This window comes from Microtus pennsylvanicus, chromosome 8 (genome assembly GCF_037038515.1).
Source record: "Microtus pennsylvanicus isolate mMicPen1 chromosome 8, mMicPen1.hap1, whole genome shotgun sequence".
NCBI classification, from domain to species: domain Eukaryota; kingdom Metazoa; phylum Chordata; class Mammalia; order Rodentia; family Cricetidae; genus Microtus; species Microtus pennsylvanicus.
The window spans coordinates 115,467,373-115,494,188 of NC_134586.1; the positions used below are offsets into that span (position 1 = coordinate 115,467,373).

General features: G+C 38.6%; 3 protein-coding genes across 3 annotated transcripts; all 3 read left to right on the forward strand.

Annotated features, from left to right (window-relative positions):
* Positions 1–1,194: 1,194 nt before the first annotated feature.
* LOC142855396 (olfactory receptor 4B1-like) lies at positions 1,195–12,121 on the forward strand. Its single transcript, XM_075981894.1, has 5 exons — positions 1,195–2,120; positions 5,361–5,434; positions 5,882–5,967; positions 6,689–6,780; positions 12,085–12,121. Exons 1-5 carry the CDS (start codon positions 1,210–1,212, stop codon positions 12,119–12,121), a joined length of 1,200 nt encoding a protein of 399 aa, XP_075838009.1. The 5' UTR covers positions 1,195–1,209.
* A 4-nt stretch (positions 12,122–12,125) lies between these two features.
* Positions 12,126–13,061, forward strand: LOC142855397 (olfactory receptor 4B1-like). The gene has a single exon (XM_075981895.1). It carries the CDS (start codon positions 12,126–12,128, stop codon positions 13,059–13,061), a length of 936 nt encoding a protein of 311 aa, XP_075838010.1.
* Positions 13,062–21,405: 8,344 nt separating this feature from the next.
* LOC142855398 (olfactory receptor 4X2-like) lies at positions 21,406–22,371 on the forward strand. Its single transcript, XM_075981896.1, has one exon. The coding sequence runs from the start codon at positions 21,406–21,408 to the stop codon at positions 22,369–22,371; it is 966 nt and encodes a 321-aa protein (XP_075838011.1).
* The last annotated feature ends 4,445 nt before the right edge of the window (positions 22,372–26,816 follow it).

Sequence of the window (26,816 nt, forward strand, 5' to 3'; positions counted from 1 at the left end):
TGATGAAGATGATAAGGGAGATGGTGGTTTACATCTGTCCAAAGAGCTGTTGTGTAGTTTACTCATGAGTGTGAACAACATATGCACACAGGCATGGCAGCATTGGATATACACAAACACAGAGATAGATGCTCCAAGGAAAAAGCATGCTATCTAAAATACTCGTGAGGAGGAGGAGTGAGTAAGGACCTACTGTGTATGCCTAGTCTCTTCTTCTAAGTCCACTCAGATCTCCTACAGCATGTGGCTGAAGTGTATTTTTACTGTAACAGGGAAGAAAAATCTCTCTTTGATAGTCTCTACCAAGTTGTGTGATTGAAAATGAGTCTTCTTAATAAAAATAAAATGATTTGTTGTGTTTGGTGATTTACAATATGTAAATACTGTGGCTTTGACTGACAAACAGATATCAAGGTAGTGCTCTCGAATACAGAGCTTGGGAATGATTTATTAAATGGTTGTGACACACTGCCCCCAATACTTGTGTTGGCTTAAACTTCTTTGCAACTCACTTGTGGAAGTGCCTGTGCATCCATTTGACAGAAGTTTGTTCTCTGGTCTTCAAGTCAATAACTAAACATGAGGCCAACAATAACTTCAACATTAGTACTTACTATCTCTCATTTGTTAATCATCTTTCCAAGTAAAAAGAAATGTTGATCGATTTTTACAGTGTGTATTTCTTTTTATATATTATGGGAATTTACTTGATAACTGGTGAGATATTTTCACATGCATTAATACAACAGGAAATGGATAGTTCTTGAGAAAGAGAAGAAAGAAACAAAGAATAGAGGGGAAGAAATATGCCAATTCCCCAGAAGAAGAAGAGATATCAAAATACAGTAAAGGAGTACAAATGCAGGTTCTTAGCATGAACGACTACCCAAATTCAGAATACGTTGTCATAAATATGTACCAGAAGCTAGAAAGAATGGTCCTGGACTGAGAAGTGACCTTTGCCTGTGTGGTTATGAGCAAGCAATTATTCCTCTGAATTTCTGTTTTCCAGTGATAAAACTAAGTAAAATATAAAATGTTAGAGTGCCATGTTGAATTCCGAATTATTATCTATTGGGTAAAGAATGATTAGTAAGTGGTTTGCTGGTTTGCTTCCTCTGAGATCCTGTAAATTGTATAAACTGGTGCTACATTTTTTTTTGAATTTCAGGCTGGTCCCTGCCTGATGTCCACTCCTGAACTGAAAACATGGGCAAGGCAAATAACGTGACTGAACTGATCATCACTGGCCTTTTCCAGGATCCAGAGGTGCAGAAAGTGTGCTTTTTGCTGTTCCTTCCCGTGTATCTGGCCACAGTGCTGGGCAATGGCCTCATTGTCACAGTAGTCAGTGTCAGTAAGAGTCTGCGTTCCCCCATGTACATCTTCCTCAGCTCCTTGTCCCTGGTGGAGATCTGTTACTCCTCTACTGTTGTCCCTAAGTTCATCATTGACTTACTCGTCAAAGTTAAAACCATCTCCCTGAAGGGCTGTCTGACTCAGATATTCTTTTTCCATTTTTGGGGAGTTGCTGAGATATTTTTGCTTGTGGTGATGGCCTATGATCGCTATGTGGCCATCTGCAAACCTCTTCACTATATGAATATCATGAGTCATCAAGTGTGTCACATGCTGGTGGGTGTTTCGTGGCTGGGGGGCTTTTTGCATTCTCTAGTTCAGGTTCTTATCACTATTCAGTTGCCCTTCTGTGGTCCCAATGTGATTGATCACTACTTTTGTGATCTCCAGCCGCTATTCAAGCTGGCTTGCACTGATACCTTTGTGGAGAGTGTCACCGTAATGGCTAATAGTGGCTTAATTGCTCTGTATTCCTTCCTAGTCTTGGTGTCTTCCTATGTCATTATCCTTGTCAACTTGAGGAATCATTCTGCAGAGGGGAGGCGCAAGGCCCTTTCCACCTGTGCCTCTCACATCACTGTGGTCATCTTGTTCTTTGGACCTGCCATATTCCTCTACATGAGACCTTCCTCTACTTTTACTGAAGACAAACTTGTGGCTGTGTTCTACACAGTCATCACCCCCATGCTGAATCCCATCATCTACACACTCAGAAATTCAGAGGTGAAAAATGCCATGAGAAAGTTGTGGGTCAGAAAAACGTAAGGATGCTAGTCATGGGGAAGGGGAAGGGCCTTAGCCCTGCCTCAATGAGGGAAGAGGACAGTCCTAGTTGACTTCCCAGGGGAGGCCTTAAGTTCTCTGAGGAGCGTATTGGAGGTCAGATGGGGGGAAAAGAGGGGAATGGGAGAAGAGGGAGGGGGAACTGGGATTGGTATATAACAAATAAACAACTAAAAAAACCCCTAGGGATGGAGTGAAAGACAGCTAAAAGAAGGAATTTATTTTAAAATATGTAAATTATCATTGGCATGAATCTATTTTCTGTGAGATATTATAAAATGGTGGTCATAGACATAAGGATATCACATTGCTGCTTCTGTGATTCTTATTAATAGGTCAAAACTCCATGGTAGCCTAGTGTTGCCTACAAACACAATGCTGATCTGCCCCTCTGGAAGTTTATGGAATTTGATTATCTTCCTGGTAACTGCTTTTATCATGCCTTGAGTGATTTGAATATTCAAGCCAAGTGAAAATGTAAAGCCCATTAAAAAATTCGTAGTTTTAGGTAAGCCCTGAAAGCATACATACAAATAACATTTTACAGACTGAACGGGATTATATTTAGGAATATTTATGTATATAAACACATATGCATGCAATAATGATTAGTGAAAAAAAGAGGCTGTGAATTTGAAGGAGAGAGGGGAAAATTAAATTGGAAGGTTTGGTGGGAGGAAAGCGAAAGGGAAATGTTGTAATTAAAAGAAGAAAAAATGAACCTTTTCTCCCAAAGAAAAACATGTGTTTTAAAAAGAAACAGTAACAAATTTATGGGGTAGAATATAATAATCTCAATATATGTATGAAATGTAAAGTAATCTATCTGATTGGGGAAATTGTCACGTGTATCACCTTGACCACTTAGCATTTCTCATGTTGGAAAAATTCCTCATCATCTCTACTAGCAATTTTGAACATTTAATTATTGTTTACACCTGTAATTATTATGAAGCAATGCAAATCAGTAGAAGAAATTTCTTTACCCAGATGCACCCAGCATAAGGTGAATATTTTTATAAATACCCTATGAGTAAATTTACTCTTTGCTTTATTTATTTAAATACCTCAGGATAACAACTTAAAAAAAGAAAGTTCTTTACATTTAACTTAGAAAGGGAATGAGCCAGAGGAATTAATCAGGAGATATTGGGGGATAAGGCTAACAATCTGATTATCCCTTCTATGTGGAAAATGTATCATTTAAATTGCATCCAAGGATTTTTCTGTTATTCTGATTGCTTCTTAGGATCTTGTATGATATACCAATTATGATCACTAGACAAGTCCTGTGAACAATTTCAGTTCTTGTGACATTTTGGCATTTAAGAAATTACTTTAGTGCCTCTTACAATGTTCAAAATTTATAAATGAAGATGATACTAAAAATAACATACACATTCCAATTTGATCAGCATCAGCATCATTTATTGGAGATGATGTCTTTTTTTCCAGTGTCAATTTCTGTCTTTGTTATAAAAAATTAGGTATCTATAGGTATGTGGATTTATGTCCGTATGTAGAAGATTTCAAATAGACCATACTCAGCACCCTGGACAAAAGTCAACCCTAAGTGGACCAAAGACCTCAACATAAAACCAGACACACTGAACCTGATAGGAGAGAAAATGGGGAACAGCCTGAACACATTAGCACAGAAGAGATGGCTTTCTGAACAGGAACACTGTCAATACAGGCACTAAGATCAGTAATTAATAAGCAGGTCCTCACAATAATAAAAAGTTTTTGCAAGACAAAGAACATATCATGAGGACTAAGAGGCATCCTCAGAATGGAAAAAGATTTTTATTAACTCCGCGTCTGAGAGAGGGCTGATATCCAAAATATATAACTCAAGAAGCTAAGATATCCAAAACCCAAATAATTCAGTTGAAAATGGGGTACAAACCTAATCAGAGAATTTTCAATAGGAGAAATGCAAGCAGTTGAGAAACATTTAAGAAATGTTTAGCATCCTTAGCCATGAGGGAAATGTAAATCAAAAGTACATTGAGATTTTATCTTATACCTGTCAAAACGGATAAGATCAATAACACAATGCTGGAAAGCATGTGAATTAAGGGGAGCACTCATCTATTGCGGATAGGGGTATAAACTTGTACAGCCACCATGGAAATCAGTATGATAGTTACTCAGAAAGATAGGAATCAATTCACCTCAAGATCTAACTATACCATTCTTGGGCATATACCCAAAAGACACTCCATTGTACCACAAGGAAACTTGCTCAGACATGCTCATCACTGTTCTACTCATAATACCTAGAAACTAGAAAGAACCTAGATGTCCCTTAACAGAAGAAGGGAGCAAGAAAAGGTGGCATGTTTACAATGAAATATCACTTGACTGTTAAAAAATAAAATCATGAAATTTGAAGGTAAATGGATGGATGGTACTAAAAAACATCCTTTCTTAGTAGAGAGATGGAGCATCTTTGGTGCCACTAAATCTTATGAATTTTCCTGTTTTTCTTTTTTGTATGTGTTGTTTGAAGCTTTAGGCGAATAGTGTGTTTAATGGCAGCACAGAGTCTTCATTTTCTTGTTGCTTCTGCTGTTTCTTGTTCATGCATGAATGTTCACAAGTGACCATCAATTTCCCAAGAAATTGCTCTACCTGGGATGACTTTATTTCCTTTCCTTTTTTTTTTTTTTTTTGGATTTTCGAGACAGGGTTTCTCCGTAGCTTTTTGGTGCCTGTCCTGGAACTAGCTCTTGTAGACCAGGCTGGCCTCGAACGCACAGAGATCCACCTGCCTCTGCCTCCCGAGTGCTGGGATTAAAGGCATGCGCCACCACTGCCCAGCTATTTCCTTTTCGTATACAGAAAACTTGTAGAGTCCTGATTTAAACCACCTGCTTTGTGAAGGATTGCTTTCCTTCTTGAGAAGAATTGTTTCCAAAATTTTTATTGCTCTATCAGTTTTTAGTATAATGATTATAAATGTGTTCCTCAAAATATAATTTTTCAAGTAGAGGACTATTCATGGTCTCTTCCTAGTAGATGTGAATATCATAGCTAATGCTTTGTAACTATTGATATGTAAACAACTCTTGTGGCTGATGTGCAATTCTTGATGCTCAAGCCTTACAGATGCTACTTGAACATTTTCACACTGAAGAGCACATTTTTTTCATTATTAAATTTTAAAGGATCTCTGGCTCTGAAATTCTTAGGATGTTTTGATTGTCTTCCAGCTATAGCCAGAGAGTTAAGGTGCCCAACTTCTGTGAACAACAGTTTTTACCTACATTTATCAATACAAACACTAGTAAGCATCAATATGAATATCTTGACTATTTAATCTGATAATATACATGTTGAATTTTTTTGAGTGTCTGTGTGAATATGCATGTGTGTATGTATATCTGTGTTCACTAGCATCTGAAGGCCAGATCTCAACTTCAAATATTATTTCCCATGTGTTGATCACTTGGTTTTTTGTTTGTTTGTTTGTTTGTTTGAAAACAGAATCCCTTATTTGTCTAATGTATGCTGATTTGGCTAAGCTGGGTAACCAATGAACCTTAAAATCTTCCCTCTCTCTTCCTATCTGGAACTTTTAAGCGTTCCACATCTATTTGTGTTCTGGTTGTTATACTCAGCTCCTCATACTTACACTAAGTACATTACTGAACTAGCTTGTCAAATCACATATAACACCTTTGGGAGTTGTGTGGCCTAAATTTGGACCAGCATATGAGCCCTTGTCCAATAGGTTCCTGCAACGTAAGACCCGTGGAGTCGGTCAGTCACTCAGCAAAACCAGTGGACGTTGCCATGGAGCAGAATATTGCTGGGACCGTGAGGCCTGAAAGCTCTCTTGAATATTGTTGTTTTTGAGAATATGTGCATATGTTTTTCACCTTTTACCTTTGTAATTACAAGATGTTTTGATGAACACAGATGAACACTTCCAATATGTATGTTTAGTTTTGATTCATAATAATAAACTTAACTCCACAATCGAACTAGACTTGGAGAGTGATGAGGATAATATGGATTATAAATAAAATTAGTGAGAGTGGTTGTTCTGGTATGGTGAGTAGAGGGGGCAGAGATGCTTTCCTGAACTACAGAAGGAATGGTCTTGTGGGTAATATGTCTGAAAGTCAAAAGAATTAGAGTTGTTCATAGTCAGCAATGGAGATATTCTTTCTGGTCTTACCATTCTTGGACCTTAAACTCTCTGTAGCTTCCACAATGCTCATGTCTTCTTTCACTTTCGCTAACATCACCTGTTTGCCATCTAGCCACTCAGTCTTGGAATGCAGTTGAAAAACTAGGAACAGCTGGTGATTGGTCCAGCATTTTCCATGGGCAAGATGCCAGTGTCTGTTTGCTTCAGGCTGAAGTTCTCTTCCTCAAATTTCTTCCTATAGATGGACATGCTACATTACAACATGTGAAGTTGTCATCCTGGAATAAGAATTTTGGAATAATTCTGTGAAAGGAGTGATCCTTTCTTTCTAGTTTTTAAAGCATAAAATTTTCCTGTTGTCTTTGGAGAGTTTTCTCCAAACAGCTCAATGAAGATGTGGCCCAAGGGCTTGCTGTCAGCCACAATGTCAACGATCATGGTGAAGTTGACCATGGCTACAGCAAACATCAACAGGGGTGAGTGGTGCTTGCAAAGCCAACATTTTCATTTCAGAAGAAACAGGTATGATGGTATGAGTAGAGTGGCATAGTTCATCAACTGCTTACCCTGATTTAGTGCCTTTGGGCTATTTTATTTATGATCTGGTATTTATTTTCAGTGGAAATGTATGGGGGAAATACATTGAATTTGTTTCATTCATTACCTTTCCATTGCATCACTAAAATTGTATGGCTATGTATGTAATTAATTGAAGCCGTCTGATTTTGTCCTTGCATCATATTTCATTTGGTAAATTTTTACTCTAGAGAACAGGAATTCTATGGGGAAGTTGGTCTCTTGACTACAGTGTGTAGCTTCGTTTATTTTAAATAGTATAAATTCTATGCACTTAATCACAACTCTTGGAGTCTGAGTTAGGAGGTAGGATTCCTGCAATGCAACTGGATCTTAACTTTTCAGGTGCTTTTTGTGGCTTTTATTTCTTAGATTCAAATATCATCATCTATTCTAACCCCTTGAATTTTCTTTGGGATTTGTCTTAGGTGTTATATTTGTTACTTTATAAAGCTCCTAAGACCACTGGTGATTTATCCTTGAGGATAGGTCAGATCTTTGAGTCATAGTTGTACCCACCACATAGTTCCTTTAAGGATCCAGATGTTATGAAGAAGCACTGTTTTTTGAGCTGGTAATTGGAAATAACTAGGATGTGGACATAACCTCTCTCCATTTATGTCATTCCATCTTTGAATAGGAAGTAAAATATCTCCCTGAATTCTTTCCGTATCACCCTTAGAAGGTTTATCTGATATTGATCTGGATTTGGTGCATCATGCAGTTGGTGAGATATCTGTTGGGTGGTGCTCTTAGTTACATGACTTTATTTGCTAAGAACATGATTTAAAGGGAAGTATACAGAGGTCATCCTCATCTCACTGCATTATAAATTTCATGTTGGGTGCATCTTGGGAGTCTTTGAATTCCCTACTGTTCTACGATTTTTTTTTTAAGGCAGAGCAAGCACACAGCAGCTCTTCTGACTTAAAGGTAGGTGATCTGCCAGGAAGCAAAGTGCAAAGTTTCCTAGCAACCACATGATGCTGGACATGAATTTTGCTCCCAGAGTCAGAGCTTATTTGTTAAATGAGGTAGTTTCTTTTGGATATAAAATTTTGGAGACTGTTGTTATTTAAATTGATAATTTTACACAGCATTACAGAGTCTATTTTTAAAGTCCTTTGTAACTTGGGGGTTCTTGTGAGGTACCATTTGAATTTAAGGAAGTTGGAGCTAATAATTAAAATAACAGTCCCATTGCTTCACATCGTGATCAGGCATAATTGACACACAAAGTTCTGCTTTCTGTTTTTTCTCAGGCATGGTACCATTTGGTGTAATGCAAATTCAAAGAGATTATTTGATATATAGTTTCCATACTCACCTACTGATTTGTGCTTCCATATCTTGATCACTTTGTCTTCTCTATTTCTAGGTGAGGCACCATAGTGGACTGAAATGATGTATTTATTGTCTGCTATGGGAAGGAGTAGGAACAGAGAATTGGGCATTATAGAGAGAAGAAATAAGAAAAGTCTCAGATGGTAGATAGGTAAATAAGAGTTACTTTTCATTGAGGAAAGCTACAAATGTATTCTTCCCCTTGTTGACAAAGCTTGAAAACATCGGTCCTTACATGAATTTTCTTCTCTCTGAGTGTCTCAGAATGGTTCTAATAAATTTACCTTTGTTTTTGTAATGAATCAGAAATATTTCAATAGAACATCAGGTAAGAGTTGTGTTTGACTTGTCAAATGAATACATACCCTGCTTCTAATAGTTGGCCATTTTTATTTCTCTTTACTTACATGCTGCACACATGGCATGTCCTTACTATGTACAGTGTTGTAGTTAAAGAGCACAGGTGTGGTACTCTGGTTGCCAGCTTTCAAATCCTGGCTATGCTGCTGTGTAAACCTAGACAGTCTAATTTACTTCTATGTGTTTATGTTTTCTCATTTGTAAAAAGGGAGAGACAATAATCACACCAATTTTACAGGTCTGTTGTACATGCTAAATATATTAATTCATATAGAATACTTATAAAGGTGCGATATGTTAGGAAGTTTTCTATTAACACCAAGATGCAAACAATTGCAAAAAAAATTGTAATTTCAACATTAGATGATTTATTTCTTAGTAAGGGATAAAAATACAGAAGCAGAAATAATAAAAGATCATATTAATTTCTTTGAAACAAATATGGGGTACTAATGAGACAGAATTCTACCGAGCTTTATTCTCATAGCAGTGATGTTCATTGTACAACTTAGAAGGAATACCAAAGAAAGAGGTAAGAGCATTTTAAGTTAGAATAAAGACTCATAACGTTCAGATAGCAGATGACAATAAGGGTGCAAGGAGTTTACAGTCAGCTTAAGAAGGGCCTTACATTTCCTCTAAAGATATCAAAACTCATGCTAAAGGTAGTAGGGAATAGTTGGTAAGATTTAGTAGAGAAGAAATGCGGTTAGATTTGTATGTAAGGAAAATGGTTGAAGTATTTCCCCAGTGTTTAGAGAGGAGAAGATATAATATGAGATCGTGTAATTAATACAAACTCACTGAACCAACAGGACTGCAGTTGCTCCGAGAAGATGCATAGGACCAGAAGGGACAAGGAGTGGGTGTTTCTGGTGCAATGAACAGTGTAGGTTTATAGAGGCAGAGAGGAGTCTGACTCCAAAATAGATAAGTTGAAGTTTGTTGATCAATAAAAAGAATTGTTGAGGTGGCTCATATTTGAAAGCCATTAAAAGTCAGTTAGAGGGACCAGGTTTGCCCTGGTTATTTCCAGGTGACATGTTATTAAACACTAGTGAGAGGAACTCAGGCTTGTCCTGGTTATTTCCAGGTGACATGTTATTAAACACTAGTGAGAGGGACTCAGGCTTGCCCTGGTTATTTCCAGATGACATGTTATTAAACACTAGTTAGAGGGAGTCAGGCTTGTCCTGGTTATTTCCAGGTGACAAGTCATTAAATACTAGTTAGAAGGAGTCAGGCTTGTCCTGGTTATTTCCAGGTGACAAGTCATTAAATACTAGTTAGAAGGAGTCAGGCTTGTCCTGGTTATTTCCAGGTGACAAGTCATTAAATACTAGTTAGAAGGAGTCAGGCTTGTCCTGGTTATTTCCAGGTGAAAAGTCATTAAGCACTAGTTAGAGGGACTCAGGCTTGCAGCAGAGTGATCTGAGGAAGGAAGGGTGTAGTAAAGCAATTTTCTGATTTCCATTACAGGAAGAATGGGGCAGGGCAGCTGGAAAGTGAAGGACTTTGGTAATTTAGTTATCAGCTTTCTGGGTGTGAGGAGATGACCCCAAGATGGGGGAGGAAAGAACACACTTGGGATCTGGTATGCATACAGGTGAAATTAATGTGATGTGCTGGTTGGATATGGGAAATGAGCTAGGCATACGAATGACAGGTTGACATCAAAGCTCTAAAATCAGGCAGCTTAGAGGGTAATGGGATCACCAGAACACGTTCTAGATCTTACTTGCTCTTAGAGGGTAATGGGATCACCAGAACACGTTCTAGGTCTTACTTGCTCTTAGGTCTTCTGTGAAAACACAGTGTAGCCCAACATTTGTACGCCTAACCCGTCCATATCTTTTTGCTTCTGAATGAAGATGTGGTAAAGTGATTCTGCATTGTCTCCCTATTTAGCAACTTGATTTCTCAGGTGACCGGATATTCTTGGTGTTTCAAAAGCCTTGCACTAAATTATTGTTCTTATTTCATAGCACATGCCATGATGAATTTGAGCATATTCCTTGTTGTGTCCTTGAATTTAAATGTAATTTTGAAGTTGAATAAGGTTTCTTTAAAAGCATTAGCTCTTTGAGTCAGTTTGTTTTTGGTTCTATGAATTTCTGACTTCTCTTTCTCTTCTGAAGTCTTGCCTTTTATTTCTGCCACACAGAGATATTCTTCCTAAAATATTATTGTGACTCTTGTTTGAGTAGAGAGAATATTTTCACGTATATTTAATGCTTTGCATTTTTTTCCTGCTTTAGAAAGTATGAGAAACATTGTTTTGGTGTCTGATAAATTTGGTTTGTCATTTTGTTTATATGGGTGTTAGCCTAACTTAACAAAAATAGCATTTGAGTTTGAGGAAGATTGCCTTTCTTTCTTACAAAGATGGCAACAAATATGGTCTTATATTAGTTATCAGTGATCTTCACACAAGGAGACATACAGCTATCAGCAGCAGCTTTGGATACATCCAACCAGCTGTGGCAACTTCAGATCCCATCAAAGGGAACACTGTCTCTATAGCACTCAGACAGAAGTTGTCCTTGAAGTAGATTTGGAAGTTCGTCCTGGAACATTTCACACAAAAGAGGAAAAGAGCCCAGTTGGGTGTACCCAATTTTTCCTTTCAAATTCAGTCCACACCTCTATGTCAGGGTATGGCATATATACCCTATGTTATAGATATGTTTCTACAGCATCCTCTCCTTGGAAGGAGACATCAGGGGTAGAGAGGAAATGCTCTTCTACACACCTTTAGCAATGTTTTAACAACTCTTTCTCCTTAACAAAAACTTAGCTCTGAAGTGTTGCTGGTTTCCAATGTGCAAATACTGTCCCCACAACCTCATCCCATTTCAATCAACCAAGGTGACATCACTGAAAGTGCACTTGGGATAAGATGCATCCAAAGCCAGAATGTCCTGGTATCTAGACACCATACCCTCAAAACTTGTATACAGGGGCCATATCTGTTTACATTATTGGAAGGGGAAAGAGTGTGTGTAGCCAAGGAAAGAAGACAGTGCAGGGGACTTTGGTGGAAAATAATCTGTGAGAAAATAAGTTCCTGAGGTGCAAAAAAGAAAGATGGGGAACACGGGTCAGTCATAGATGTACCCAGGGGATTTCCTAGTGGGAGGGCATCTATTTAAATGCTATGCAAATGACACAAACAGGCTTTCCACGTGAGTGTTTCACTGCTTTTTGAATATCTTATGTGCATTAGAGAGAATCCCACAGTCAGAAGCACTTGTCTGAGTCTTAAGTTTTACCACATTCTATGTGATCTTTGGCAAATAAATATTGATTTCTCTAACTATTCATTTTCTACTGATTTTCATTTTCTAATAATTAAAAGAAAGGTAATTAAAATAAATTGTTAAATAGACAATGTTTAATATTCAGTAAGCTTACCTCAACATATTGTAAGCAGTTTTTCACTCTTTGATGTGATACAAACATTGTGGATAATGTCATAGCTATTGCTTGTTTTGTTGTAGGTCCCTCAGCTACTGGTTTCTGGCACACTTGATCTGACGCCATGGTCAGCATTAATAACGTGACTGAACTGATCATCACTGGCCTTTTTCAGGATCCAGAGGTGCAGAAAGTGTGCTTTGCGCTGTTCCTTCCTGTGTACCTGGCCACAGTGCTGGGCAATGGCCTCATTGTTGTGACAGTCAACATCAGTAAGAGTCTGCGTTCTCCCATGTACATCTTCCTCAGCTCCTTGTCCCTGGTGGAGATCTGCTACTCCTCTACTGTTGTCCCTAAGTTCATCACTGACTTACTCGCCAGAGTTAAAACCATCTCCATGAAGGGCTGTCTGGCTCAGATTTTCTTCTTCCATTTCTTTGGGGTCACTGAGATCCTCTTGCTTACAGTGATGGCCTATGATCGTTATGTGGCCATCTGCAAACCTCTTTACTACACAGCTATCATGAGTAGGAGCATGTGTCACCATCTGGTGACTGGTTCCTGGGTGGGGGGCTTTTTTCATTCCATAATTCAGATTTTTATCACTATCCCCTTGCCATTTTGTGGTCCCAATGTGATTGACCATTACTTCTGTGACCTCCATCCCTTATTTAAGCTGGCCTGCACTGACACCTTTGTGGTTGGGGTTATTATGTTTGTTAACAGTGGATTATTCTCTGTGTTTTCCTTCCTTTTCTTGGTGTCCTCTTATGTTGTCATCCTGTTCAACTTGAGAAATCATTCTGCTGAGGGGAGGCGGAAGGCCCTATCTACCTGTGCCTCTCATATCATGGTGGTTGTTTTGTTCTTTGGACCCGCCATTTTCCTCTACTTAAGACCTGCCTCTACCTACACTGAAGACAAACTTGTGGCTGTGTTCTACACTGTCATCACCCCCATGCTGAACCCCATCATCTACACACTCAGGAATGCAGAGGTGAAAAATGCTGTGAAGAAGTTATGGGGCAAGTTGGTGAACTCCAGTGTGGAACAAAATTAGAAACATGAAATTATAAACAGCATGCCTAATATGTCAAGAACTTGAATCTGACTTTCATAATCAGTGAAGGCACAAGTCAAAATCTATATGCTCATGTTTTGTGTTTATTTGACTTCCATCATGTCATAGGTATCAGTATTTTGGAGTATTGGGCTATTTTACAACTCTTCTCTAGTGATCTGTAGTGTGTAAGATTGATGAATAGAACTTCTGTAACATGTGTATGCAAAATGTAGCTCTCACATCAAAAGGAACAAAACAGTTTTTTTTTTCTTGAGCCAATATGAATTAAGTGAGAACGTAGACTCAGGTTACATGAAACACTAGGTTTCACTGTGGTGACAGGTTAATAGAACCAAAAGTCATACATCAAGACACTTTTCAAATACATTGGTGAGAACTTCAGGTTGATTGGTTATGGAACACTGTGTGCATGAAATCTCTACTATAGGCTTCAGATAGTGTGTGCTGGTATTTTTGAGTTGGTGAAGTCGGTGGTCTTTTAAGTAATTAAATACCTCAAAGATTCATGTGATAGTCACAAGGACATTAGGTTAGCCACAGAGGTAGACAATGGATGGCTATTAATGACACTAAAGCTAGCTCATGATAATTTGGCATGAGTCTAACACCCCAGCAACCCATAATTATAAAATTCGAATTGATCAGTCAGTTTTTTAGAATCTTTTTTTTTTTTTTTTTTTTTTTTTTTTTTTTTGGTTTTTCGAGACAGGGTTTCTCTGTGGTTTTGGAGCCTGTCCTGGAACTAACTCTTATAGACCAGGCTGGTCTCAAACTCACAAAGATCTGCCTGCTTCTGCCTCCCAAAGTTTTTTTAGAATCTTAAACACGTGTGTGGCTTTCCTCTGGGAATCTTAATTTACAAATGAAATCCTACCCTGCCAGTTTTGTGACATTTCTCCCTAATGTTAGCATACTCTGGGATGTGAAAGGAACTTGGCATCTAATGACAAAAGTTCATATTTCACCTTGTTTCACACTTGCAATTTTGGAGGTACTCTTAGGGTACCTTTCCTGATTTTCCACATATATTTCCTAGGCTGACAGTACTGAATCATCAACCTTTTCCTCACCCTCTACATCTGTGTTCTTTCCAGGTAACCTTACATGGCAAGTCATATATAACAGGAACTAAGCTATATGATGAATAAAGACATCAAGGTGATGCTAATAGTATTTACCATTTGGAAGAGGATTGGGGCAGATATGAAAATACCAAGAATCAGGGAAGAATTTTCTTAGCAGTTGCCTTAATTGAACCATAGATATTAAAATGGCATTAATATATTATCTTGTTTAAAAGATAATCAGCTTTATGAACTCCATGGGAATGTCCCAAATCTCTACTTGAAAATTTTATCGGAGTGATTGATATGAATTCTATGTGAGTAAATAGCTTTTGCATATTTCAAGGCCTTTCACATTCATATTACTTCTTAAAATCTTCAAAGCAACTCTATGATGTTAATGGAATAGTAGTTAATCATTCAGAAAGTATAGCTTCAGATATTTAAATGTCATTTAGATTCAGTTTGGGTTGCAAGAAAGAGAATCTAAAATAAGAGAGTTGTGAAGAAGTAAACAATTCAGCGTAGAAACATTCTCTCTCATGTTTGTCCGTCATCAAGCCTTTCTTTTCCAAGTTTAGTTCCTGTCCCGAGATGAGTGCTGAAGTTTCATTCACAACGGTAGTATTCAATTGATACAGAATTTATATCCAGTGAAATTTAAAGATCTTAAGAATGCAATCCATTGATTATTGACAAATTTACACACTGTTTTCCTGAAATCTAAGAGAAGACATGTGCGTTATCTTGTGTACTTTCATGTATACCACCTCCTCCTCACCCAACAGCGGTGGCTGCTCTAATTTCTATCATTAGGTGTTAGTTTAGCATCTTGTTGTATACACAGAAATACTTGGATGATGGTTTCTCTCTTTATATTGGAACTTTTTCACTGATTTTAATGTCTTTGAAACTCATTTGTACTATGGATTACAATAATTTGTTATTTTCTTTATTGAGTGGTGTGCCACTGCATGAATACATTACAGTAAATAAAAGGTATTATGTTGCTGGACATTGGTCATATTTCTAATATATAAGACAAAGAAGGGTTGGTGAAGATGTGTGGTATAAAGTAGTCCCACACTAGCTCAGAACTGAGTATAATGAATGACACTTTATTGAGGAGTAACCTTGCAGATCATAGTTCTCTGTATGGGTGGGGAACAGGAACTGAATAGAGGAGCAGAGCAGCCTAGAGAGAAAGAGTGAGGGCACACAAACTTCACAACTGCATTTATACTGTAAGAGACCATGCCCAAGTGGGCTTGTATCTTAAAGGCTATGTTGGCTGAAAGAGTTCCAACAGCATCTTCCCCTTTTGTTTAAATAAGAGAGTTACAAGCCTAATATAAAATTATATACAATAAGAACATATTTCAAGTATAAAAATTAGAATTACAACCAGCACAAACAATATCAAGCAAGAAACATATGCTAAATGTTTCAATAATTATCCTATCCTAAGGAGTCTAAGTCTTGTGTGAGAAATGGCTTGGCCAAGTCATGAGAGGAAAGTAACTACAACTATCTAGTCTTCAACCCCATCAAAGACCTGAGAAGGGAAATGATATTACTTGAGTAAACAGGAAATACAATCAAGCAACTTCCAAAATGTGCATAAATGAAAAAGACAACTGGCTACCTGGGCAATCATCCAAAGTCTCATTTGCAGTGTTGGAGCAACCAACTTTGGCTAAGGCCTAGAGTAACTGACAGACCATTTTCAGAGGCAGGAAATATTTCAGAATTGTCTTACGCTGTCTTGGCAAGGTTTGGCAGTCTTTTCTCTTATATCCTGCTTGTCCTGCTTAGACACCATGCATTTTGTCAGTGGTCAGTGGCAGTTCTTTGCCCAAAGGCCAGTTTTGCCAAGAAGAAAACAAGCTTCAAGTGGAGTGTCTTCAGTGCCCAACATTCTCTCAGGAATAGATTGGTGATAACACTAGTAATCGTGTCTCACGTCAACAGAAACCTAAGTTATTTAAGTGCCATATTCTACAGATCTTTGAAGTGACTGAAGATTGCCTATCTATGTGAAATACAATCTCTATATATCTAAAGAATCTGATTAGTCCAAGTGTGACAAACTTGGACAGAATTATAAGGGCTTTGTTCCACCTTACTTAAGTCTTTGGATTTGTAACTTTTTTTTTATTTATTTGCATCAGTACAAAATGTATAGGCTCCAGTTAATGGTGTGTCATGTACAATGTGGGGAAGAATCCAAGTAGTTCTTTTTATAAGGTTAATTCTGTCACCTTTGGGATAATTGCTATTAACCTTTCCTAAAAAATTGTGCAAGCTCTTTGCCAGCGTTTATTGCCTTCCCATAAATTTTAATTTCATCAGTAGTAAAAGGGACTTTATAATCTTTTCTGGGTCTATTCCTGCTAGTTGATAAAGTGTGAATTTTACTTTTATTAATTATATAATTCAGAGGCCTTTACCACATAAGTTTTTAATTTTCTCTTGATTTATGTGGTAAAAATATCCATTCTAAGATAATACCTTCGCTCTGCATTAAAATTACTGTAGGGGAAATTCTGGAAGGTAATATGACTAGAATGCAATTAAGATTTGGATTCACCTTGACCACATGTGCCTTCTATAATTTCTCTTCAACCCAAGTCAACTCTTTCTCAGTATAAAATATCAATTTCAATGTGTGGGTGCACCCCTCGCGGTCCTGAGTTCCATGCTCGTGCTCTCTCTCTTTCTGCTCCTGATTTGGACCTTGAGATTTCAGTCCTGTGCTCCAATTTAGGTCTCTGTCTCTTTCTCCTTTCATCGCTTGCTGAAGGTTAATATTCAGGAGGATGCCTATATGTTTTTCTTTGGGTTCTCCTTATTTAGCTTCTCTAGGATCACTAATTATAAGCTCATTGTCCTTGGTTTATGGCTAGAAACCAAATATGAGTGAGTACATCCCATGTTCCTCTTTTTGGGTCTGGCTTACCTCACTCAGGATAGTGTTTTCTATTTCCATCCATTTGTATGCAAAATTCAAGAAGTCCTTGTTTTTTATTGCTGAGTAGTACTCTAATATGTATAAATTCCATACTTTCTTCATCCATTCTGCCATTGAAGGGCATCTAGGTTGTTTCCAGGTTCTGGCTATCACAAACAATGCTGCTATGAACATTGTAGAGCATATACTTTTGTTGTATGATAAGGCCTCTCTTGGGTATATTCCCAAGAGTGGTATTGCTGGGTCCAGGGGTAAGTTGATCCCGAATTTCCTGAGAAACCGCCATACTGCCTTCCAAAGTGGTTGCACAAGTTTGCATTCCCACCAGCAATGGATGAGTGTACCCCTTTCTCCACAACCTCTCCAACAAAGGCTATCATTGGTATTTTTGATTTTAGCCATTCTGACAGGTGTAAGATGGTATCTTAAAGTTGTCTTGATTTGCATTTCCCTGATCGCTAAGGAAGTTGAGCATGACCTTAAGTGTCTTTTGGCCATTTGAAGTTCTTCTGTTGAGAATTCTCTGTTCAGCTCAATGCCCCATTTTATAATTGGGTTGATTAGCCTTTTACGGTCTAGTTTCCTGAGTTCTTTATATATTTTGGAGATCAGACCTTTGTCAGTTGCGGGGTTGGTGAAGATCTTCTCCCAGTTGGTGGGTTGCCTTTGTGTCTTAGTGACAGTGTCCTTTGCTTTACAGAAGCTTCTCAATCTCAGGAGGTCCCATTTATTGAGACAATGGGGATGTTCTATTGGGAACTCACCAAGGCCAGCTGGCCTGGGTCTGGAAAAGCCTGGGATAAAACCGGACTCTCTGAACATAGCGGACAATGAGGACTACTGAGAACTCAAGAACAATGGCAATGGGTTTCTGATCCTACTGCACGCACTGGCTTTGTGGGAGCCTAGGCAGTTTGGATGCTCAACCTACTAGACCTGGATGGAGGTGGGGGTTCCTTGGACTTCCCACAGGACAGGGAACCCTGATTGCTTTTCGGGCTGGGGGGGAGACTTAATTGGGGGAGGGGGAGGGAAATGGGAGGCGGTGGCGGGGAAGAGACAGAAATCTTTAATAAATAAATAAATTTAAAAAAAAAAGAAAAAAAAATAAAACCCAAGTAATGCAAAAAAAAAAAAAAAATAAATAAAATATCAATTTCCTGGGACTATTTAAGTCTTTGTCACCATCTAAGGTTTTGTTTAAATGAATTATTATATCAGGTGTTATGCCAACAGTGGGTAATAGATTGAAAATGTTTCCAAACAATCTTTGAAAGTCATTAAGAGTCTGCAATAGGTCTCTCCTAATTTGAACATTTTGTGTTATAATTTTCTATAAACTTTTATAAGGTAGGTAATTGGTAGAATCTCCTCTTTGCATTTTTTTCAGGAGCAATTTGTAATCCCATTTAGGCAAAACTTTCTCTACTTCTTCAAACATTCTTTCTAAGGTATCTGCATTTGAATCAGAAAGCAAAATGTCATTTGTTGTTGGAGACTGTTCATTTGTTCCAGGCCACTCAGACCCAAAATAATCATGCAAAAACTATATTATTTGCAATACTGTTTGGACAATAGCTTAGTTGTATTTTCTAGCTAGCCCTTATATACTAAAATAACACATTTCCATTAATCTCTGCATCACCACAAGGTTGTGGCCTACTGGAAAAGTTTTGGTGGGCTCCAGCAGAGACATCTGTCTCCTGCTTCTACTACAAGGCTTCTCACCTGACTCTGGCTTCTTTCCTCCTCTATCTGCTTGGCATTCCCACCTTTCTCTATTCTGCTAAGCCACAGGCTTATTCATTAACCTATAACTAAACAGATAATGAATAAAGAGATTTATTCATTAACCAATAAAAGCAACAAATAGACAGAAGAACTTCTGACATCAGTCATCCATGTAATGGTAAATTATAGATTAAAGAAATTGTTTACACCCATAAATTCTCCTTTTCCATAACTTACTTGTATAAGACAACAAAAAACAAACCTAAGACCTAACAAAGGTAGTCCATATGCCTGATCACATTGCAAGATTTCCAGTTATGTAAAAGTTCAAGCCACTGTCTTCTCTCCAAATGTTCCTAGTTCTGTGGAAATGTTTGTCTTTTTTAAATTTGCTGGTATGTATATTTCCTAATCATTAGTGTCATTTTATTCGAAGCCACCAGATTAAACTTATGATGGGTATGTGAATTATCACCTATTAACAGACCCTCATGGGTCAGTGTTCTGTGAACACTGGATAAATTCAACTGCTTTGTATTTCCCTCTATCTAATGTTTTCTATAGAGCTTTTTGAGGTTCTGCTTCCCATGAGGCATTCTGTCTTATTTGGAAGGGAAGAGACTACAGATCTCTGGGGAACTCCTTCCTCTCACCTGATCATGCCTTCTCCCTCGGTGTCATTTAGGCAACATGAACTTAATGCTGGGCTGTCTGACTGATCAGTTTTCTATGGAACATCTGGGAGGTAAGTCTACTTTTCTTTTACTTAAAAATCAGGTAGAGTTGAGTCTTTATACATATTTTCTGTATCTCCAAGTCTAAAACTGAAAGAGGAGCAGATGTATTCTGCTATTTCAGGGAAGTAGGGGTAGGTTATAATTGGCTTAGTGTTTATCTATTGGCTCACCAAGAAACAGTGTGAATTCAGACTTTTGCATATGTATAGTCAGAGCAGCAAACTCAGAAGAACTCTGGTGTGACTTTAGTTTTTTGTTCATGGGTTTCTTTCACGTGTGGTTACTTAGTGTACTTTGAAAGAAAAGGGAGTGGTGCCATGCGATATATAACATACTAGCAATGAAGTAGTGAGAAAGAAATAGTCTCTACCTTAAGGAAGCTCACACTATAGCTAGACAGATGACTACATAAATAATTATGATTCAGTGTGATTGTGATAAGTGCTGTCATTTCAAAATGTCATGAGATAAGAAAGACCATTGTCTGTAAGAACCTATGGATGTGGCACAAGAAGTCATATGATGATAGCTTAACTTGTACCAGGGGATTGGGAGTGGCACTTATCTAGGGCCTCAATCCCTGAAGCATGTGTTATCTGCATGGTATTGTTTGGCAACTTAGCGTCTAAGAAGTTAAAGAACTTTCTAGATATCACACAGTTGACACGTGAGAAAACCTGAATGTGTGAGCCCATCTTGTGAGCAGTGCCTTCTACCATGAATGGACTTTTTGGTGTTTACCCTCTTTTACTTCTGTGTTTCTACTAGGGTGTCCCTTTGGGCCTGTAGTGAACTAAGGAGGCGAATCTTTGTGATATGATTGGAAGTTATCTGGCTCCTATTGTCAGGTACCCTGGATCTTGCTGTAGGAGAGACTCTATGGATGCATAAAGTCCTCAACTACTTTGGACAAAGTTTAGCAAGTACCAGGATAGTTTCAAGTCAGTTAGTGGCAGTCTGGGTGATTTCCTGAGGAGATAGATAGCTGTTTCTAGGAAATGCTGCCCCAGAGCATCAGTGGACACTAGAAAAACGATGTCAGGCTACTCACATGGGGGCACAGATTTAGAGGAAATGAGCATGCCCTCAAAGAAGAAAATTGTGCATGGGTGAAACTATGGTGATGTCATCAAGTAAACAACTATATAAAGTGAGAATTCGAAGGAGAAGCAGAATGAAGATCACAGACTATGACTGTGTACAGGATTGTGGTCTCTCTAAGGGGTGTGGTGTGTCAAGGACCACACCATCGACATGTCTTCTGAAGACACTAATGAGTATTTAAGAGGTTGAATACCAGCCCCGCTGCACACCAATAAATGAAAATGAGCTCGGAGAAAGGCAAAGAAGAAAATCTGTATAAAGATGTTCAAAAGTACTAGAAAAGCATCTACCTTGGATGTGACGATTATCCTATCCTGGATGCCCCATGTTGTAAAATAAGTGGATTTATTGAGTTTTTAGTTGGTTTTCCCTCTTTGACTCCACTCTCTGCAAATAAGTCTATGCTCCTCAGCTGACATATCCTTGATTATTGCTCATTGACTATAGGTGAAGTCTGAAGTTACTACACCCCTTCTTATGTCAGGGGTACTCTTTTCCCACAGCTTTACATTTAGCTATTCTCTCCAGAATTCCAGTCATACACAATGCGTTAACACTTTATCTCTTTGGTACACTCTTCTTTCTATTATTAACTCCTACTCAATTTTAAATGCTTAGTTCACAGGTTTCCTGCAAAGGATTTTATTAAAAATTTAATTATTTTATGTTGTCTTTTGTATCATTTCAGATCATACCACCCAACTTGCTCCCTCATGGCTAACATACACAATGTAACTGAGTTCATTTTTCTGGGACTCTCTCCCAGTCAAGAGGTACAGAGAGTTTGCTTTGTGATATTTCTGCTCTTGTACACAGCCATTGTTCTTGGGAATCTCCTCATGGTGGTCACTGTCGCAGCCAGCAGAAGTCTTGAATCTCCCATGTACTTCTTTCTTGGCTGCCTCTCCTTTGTGGAGATCTGCTACTCCTCTACAACAGTGCCCAAACTCATCTTTGATCTCCTAGCTCAGAAGAAATCCATATCTGTATGGGGCTGCATGACACAGCTTTTCTTCATGCATTTTTTTGGTGGCGCTGAGATTTTCCTGCTCACGGTGATGGCCTATGACCGCTATGTGGCCATCTGCAAGCCCCTGCACTACACCAGTATCATGAACAGACAGGTGTGTGCCGTCCTTGTGGGAACAGAGTGGATGGGAGGCTTTGTGCATTCCTTTGCCCAGATCCTTCTTATCTTCGACTTACCTTACTGTGGCCCCAATGTCATTGACCATTATTTCTGTGACTTGCTTCCTGTGCTTAAACTTGCCTGCTCAGACACTTTCCTCATCGGTCTGCTAATTGTTGCCAATGGGGGAACACTGTCTGTGATCAGTTTTGTGGTCCTCTTAGCATCCTATGTGGTTATCTTGTTTCATCTGAGGACTCAAAGCTCTGAGGGGCGGTGCAAAGCCCTTTCCACCTGTGGGTCCCATGTCACTGTAGTTATATTGTTCTTTGGTCCCTGTGTTTTCATCTACATGAGACCTTCTGCTACACTGCCTATAGACAAGATGGTAGCTGTGTTCTACACAGTGATAACTCCCCTCCTCAACCCTGTCATCTACTCCCTGAGAAATGCGGAAGTGAAGAAAGCCATGAAGACTCTATGGATCAGGACAATCAAAGTAGATGAGAAAAAGTCTGGATATTGGCTATCAGTATTGGAATGGTGCTGAGTCCAAATTGATGGGGCCCTGTGAGTGGAAGGAAAAGCATTATTTTAACTGAAGAACATCTTATAAAATACTTGTAAATTAGTTCCTTTTATAAAAATACCTTTACATGACTACTTTAGATTGTTACATTCTTACCACTCCCCATAATACTGTAGCAAATATTTGCAGCAGAATACTAGATTATACTTATTTTAGTTTAGATTCACTTCCTATGGTAATTTTACTGTGACATAGGACAGAAAGATCTTTGCTTCACAAGGTCAGTTACTTTGAGCAAATTGTCTTACAAATGCAAGTGTGATAGAAAAAAAGCACTTCACTTGATAGAATAGTATCCTTTTTGGCAAAAAAATGAATGAATGGATAAACTATCTCACTGTATCTTGACAGATGCTTGTTAATTGCAAAAGGAAACATGTAACTTCTTAACTGTCTCTTACATAATTTCCCAATGTGAACATCACTCCAGTAACAAGATAAACTGATGGAGCATAGCTCATTATATGGTGTGCTCTAGAGACACATAACATTATTACTGTGCTATTATTTCCAAAATATGCAACCTAAGTATAATTTTGTTATAGGTTAAGAGAAAATCAAGCTGAATTGTGTTTTGCAATATTGCTGGCATTTACTATTCAAAAAAAAAACACAGAGAAAGTGTCAGGAGCCAATTTCCTCCTAAAATCATTACAGGAACCATCACCCTGGGGAGTCTGCAGAGAACCCCACACCCCTAATTGTGTTAGGAATCGCTCTATTGACAAAGCCTACCCCACACCCAAATTGGCTGTTAATGAGAGCTATCTGTTAGCGGAACCCACCCCACATTCCAAACTATCTAGGGAGCTAGGTGTGTCAAGTTCCAGGCCTACAGTGACCTGACCGAAGATAACCTCCTGCCTACGTGACCAACGAGGACCATGTGACCAACGTGAACCACGCGGCAAGAGCCCAGAACCCTGTGCCCATCCCCCAACTCCTTACCCTATAAAAAGTTGTATCTCATCCCTAATAAAGGGAGGCTCTGACAAACTTTGCATGGCCTTCTTCCTGTCTCCTAGCCCATATCTTCCAGGTAGTGCCTCTCCGTGACCCTGGAATAACTGAACTGCCAGGCGGGCTACTAACCCTAGACTAAGTAGCCCGCCAAGGCAATCAACAAGAAAGAAAGACTGAAAAATTGTTTCCCCTTCTTAACTACTCTTAAGGGTAGGCTGTATGCCCAGAAATAGATGGCCAACAGAAAGCAAACTCAGTGAGATCTTTGGATGTTTCTTGTTTCATAATGTGCCAGGGCTTTCTTTTTTCTTTTTAAAAATTTTATCTCTGGGTGGTGGTGGCTCAAGGCTTTAATTCCAGCACTTGGGAGACAGAGGCAGGCAGATCTCAATGAGTTTGAAGCTAGCCTGGTCTACAAAGTGAGTTCTAGAACAGCCAGGACTGTTGCACATAAAAGCCCTGTCTACACACACACACACACACACACACACACACATATTCTTTTTAATATATATATGAATATTCTTTTAAATATCATAGGTCTTTTGCATATATATATATATATATATATATATATATAATCTTCCTGTTTAGTGTTTTTATGGGATTCCTAACTGTTTAATGAGTGTGTCTCTGCTTCCATATCCTTGTCATTTGTCTTTCTTTTTTCTTTGGTTCTTTTCCTTTGTTTTGTCCTATTCCTACGCATTAGTTTTTGTTTTGTTTTATTGTATTGTTATTCCTTCAAAACATGTTTGTTTTCTAATGAGAGATTGAAGAAGGGCTTATCTGTATGAGAGGGAAGTTTTTCTTTATTTTTTTTTGTAAAAGGAAAATATAACATAATTTATTTAAATGATTGATAGATAGTTGTCATTATAGTATGTATATGTAGGATCACATCCCTAAAACTACCTGCTCCCATTAAAGATGTAACAGGTACCATATAAATCCTGGATAACATTTTATAGCCTGTTATTCAAATGCTCTGCAATCAATAGAAGAATGGATAAAGAAGGTGTGGCACATATACACTTTAGAGTTCTACTTAGCAGTAAAAAACAATGACAGCTTGAATTTTGCATGCAAATGGATGTAAATAGAAAACACTATACTGAGTGAGATAACCCAGACCCCAGAAGAGGAATATGGTATGTACTCACTCATAAGTGGATTCTAGCCATAAACAAAGGACATTGAGTCTATAGTTCCTGATCCTAGAGAAGCTAAATAAGAAGGTGAACCCAAAGAAAAACACATAGTTATCCTCGCCGGGCAAAAGTTGGGAGCAGGGGGGGTGGGTTGGGGGGAGAGAGAAGGGAGAAGGGGAGGATGGGGGAGAGCTTGAGGGAAAGGGATGGTTGGGATGGAGGAAGGGTGGCTATGGGAGCAGGGAAGAAGATATCTTAACTAAGGGAGCCATTTTAGGGTTGGCAAGAGTCTTGGCTCTGGACGGGTTCTCAGGAGTCCAAGGGGATTTCCCCAACTAGGTCCATGGGCAGCAGAGGAGAGAGTGCCTGAACTGGCCTTCTCCCATAGCCATACTGATGAATATCTTGCATATCACCATAGAACCTTCATCTGGCGAGGGATGGACCCACACTGGAGAATTGGACTGAGCTCCCAAAGCCCAGATGAATAGCAGAAGGAGGGAGTACATGAGCAAGGAAGTCAGGAAGGCAAGGGGTGCATCCACCCATGGAGATGGTGGGACTGATCTATTGGGAGTTCACCAAGGCCTGCAGGACTGGGTGGGTCTGAACAAGCATGTGATCAAACCCGACTCTCTGAATGTGGCTGACAATGAGGGCGGACTGAGAAGCCAATGATAATGACACTGGATTTTGATTCTACTGCATGTACTGGCTTTTTGGGAGCCTAGTCTGTTTGGATGCATACCTTCCTAGACCTGGATGGGGGGGGGGGGCTTGGACTTCCCATAAGGCAGGGCACCCTGACTTCTCTTAGGACTAGAGAGTGAGGGGAAGGGGGTGGGGGGAGTGAGAGGGAAATGGGAGGATGGGAGGAGGTGGAAATTTTAAGTTAATTAATTAATTAAAAAAGACTCTCCTAAGTACCTCTGGAGGTATTTCCAAAGAGAGGGTGGTGTCCACACATAGTTGTTTCTTTCATGCACTGCAGGTAATCCCTCCAGAGGTGCTTAGGAGAATCTTTTGATTGCAGAGCATTTGAATAACAGGCTATGAAATGTTATCCAGGATTTATATGGTACCTGTTACATCTTTAATGGGAGTGGGTAGTTTTAGGGATGTGATCTTACATACACATTCTATAATGATAACTATCTATTAAAGATGCCTTTTACTGCTTGGCAGACCACAATAAAATCCAGCTGTTAGTAATGGCTGTCTGTGGAAATCCTGTCTAGGACTGTCCAGGAAATCACATGTGGGAGCCTAGGGTTCCTCTGAACACCCTTCAACAAATGCCTACAGCTGAAGTTTCTTCTTAAACTGTTTATTCAGGAAGAAGTTAATTGAGTAGCAAGACTCAACTATGTCCCGAAAGATGCTTAAGTGAACGTGTCACTATGATGCTACATGTTACATTTTATCACATGTAGATCTGTGTGTAAACCCAATTGTTGACAGAGGTTTTTCTCCAGCCCATTGTTTCATAGCACTTTCCCTTTTTATCAAAAAAAAAAAAAAAAAAAAACCAAACCAAAACTGAATCTAATCTCCTTTGTTTAGCTTTCTTCCTGATGATTATCCATAACAACTTCTAATCAACTCTCTAAAGAAAGAAAAACATCAATAATCCACTTTTTGGGAATGTGAACATTGTTTTCCAGGCTACTTCCTGCTGATTGGGGGCACTGATAAGCTTATGCAGCTTCCTAGCATTCTGTCTTCTCTGTTTCCCTCAGCTTCTCTTTGGGCTGTCGACAGTGTTCCCAATAGTTCACTCCGGCTTCCCACTTAGGGATGCAAGCCTCAAAATGAATGTATTTACATTCTCCACTTTTGAAAAAAAAATTCCTAATGATGATTCCTGAGTTGAACCTTGTGAGTCTTTCCCATCTATTTTTAATTAAAGGGGGAAAAAAAAAGAAAAACAAATGGCTAAGAAATGGCGTGTTATCACACAAAAGAGCTTTTTTTCCCTTTATGAATTGATGACAGCTGAATATGATATATGCTCTGGATCAAATCTCTGTAGATGAAGTAGTGGGATTGTGTAAATATTAGTTTGCTAACTTTGAAAATGACACCATCTATCTTAGAGAGCATCTTTGGAGTTAGGAATTGCTCACTGAAGTACTAGGGATAAAAAGACATTGTGTGGAAGTTTTCAAAGATTTTAAAATATATACATTTGTCACAACAATTTATTAGTAACATAAAGTAGAGCAGACAAGGAGAGTAACTGTGATTGGCTTACATAACTATCTGGATGGATATTAATAATAATTAAAGTTG

Coding starts and splice junctions, on each gene's coding strand:
- LOC142855396 (XM_075981894.1), top strand. CDS start 1,210: ATGGGCAAGGCAAATAACGTGACTGAACTGATCATCACTGGCCTTTTC. Junction 2,121..5,360: donor AAGTTGTGGGTCAGAAAAAC/GTAAGGATGCTA, acceptor ATTGTCTTCCAG/CTATAGCCAGAGAGTTAAGG. Junction 5,435..5,881: donor ATTTATCAATACAAACACTA/GTAAGCATCAAT, acceptor CTTGTCCAATAG/GTTCCTGCAACGTAAGACCC.
- LOC142855397 (XM_075981895.1), top strand. CDS start 12,126: ATGGTCAGCATTAATAACGTGACTGAACTGATCATCACTGGCCTTTTT.
- LOC142855398 (XM_075981896.1), top strand. CDS start 21,406: ATGGCTAACATACACAATGTAACTGAGTTCATTTTTCTGGGACTCTCT.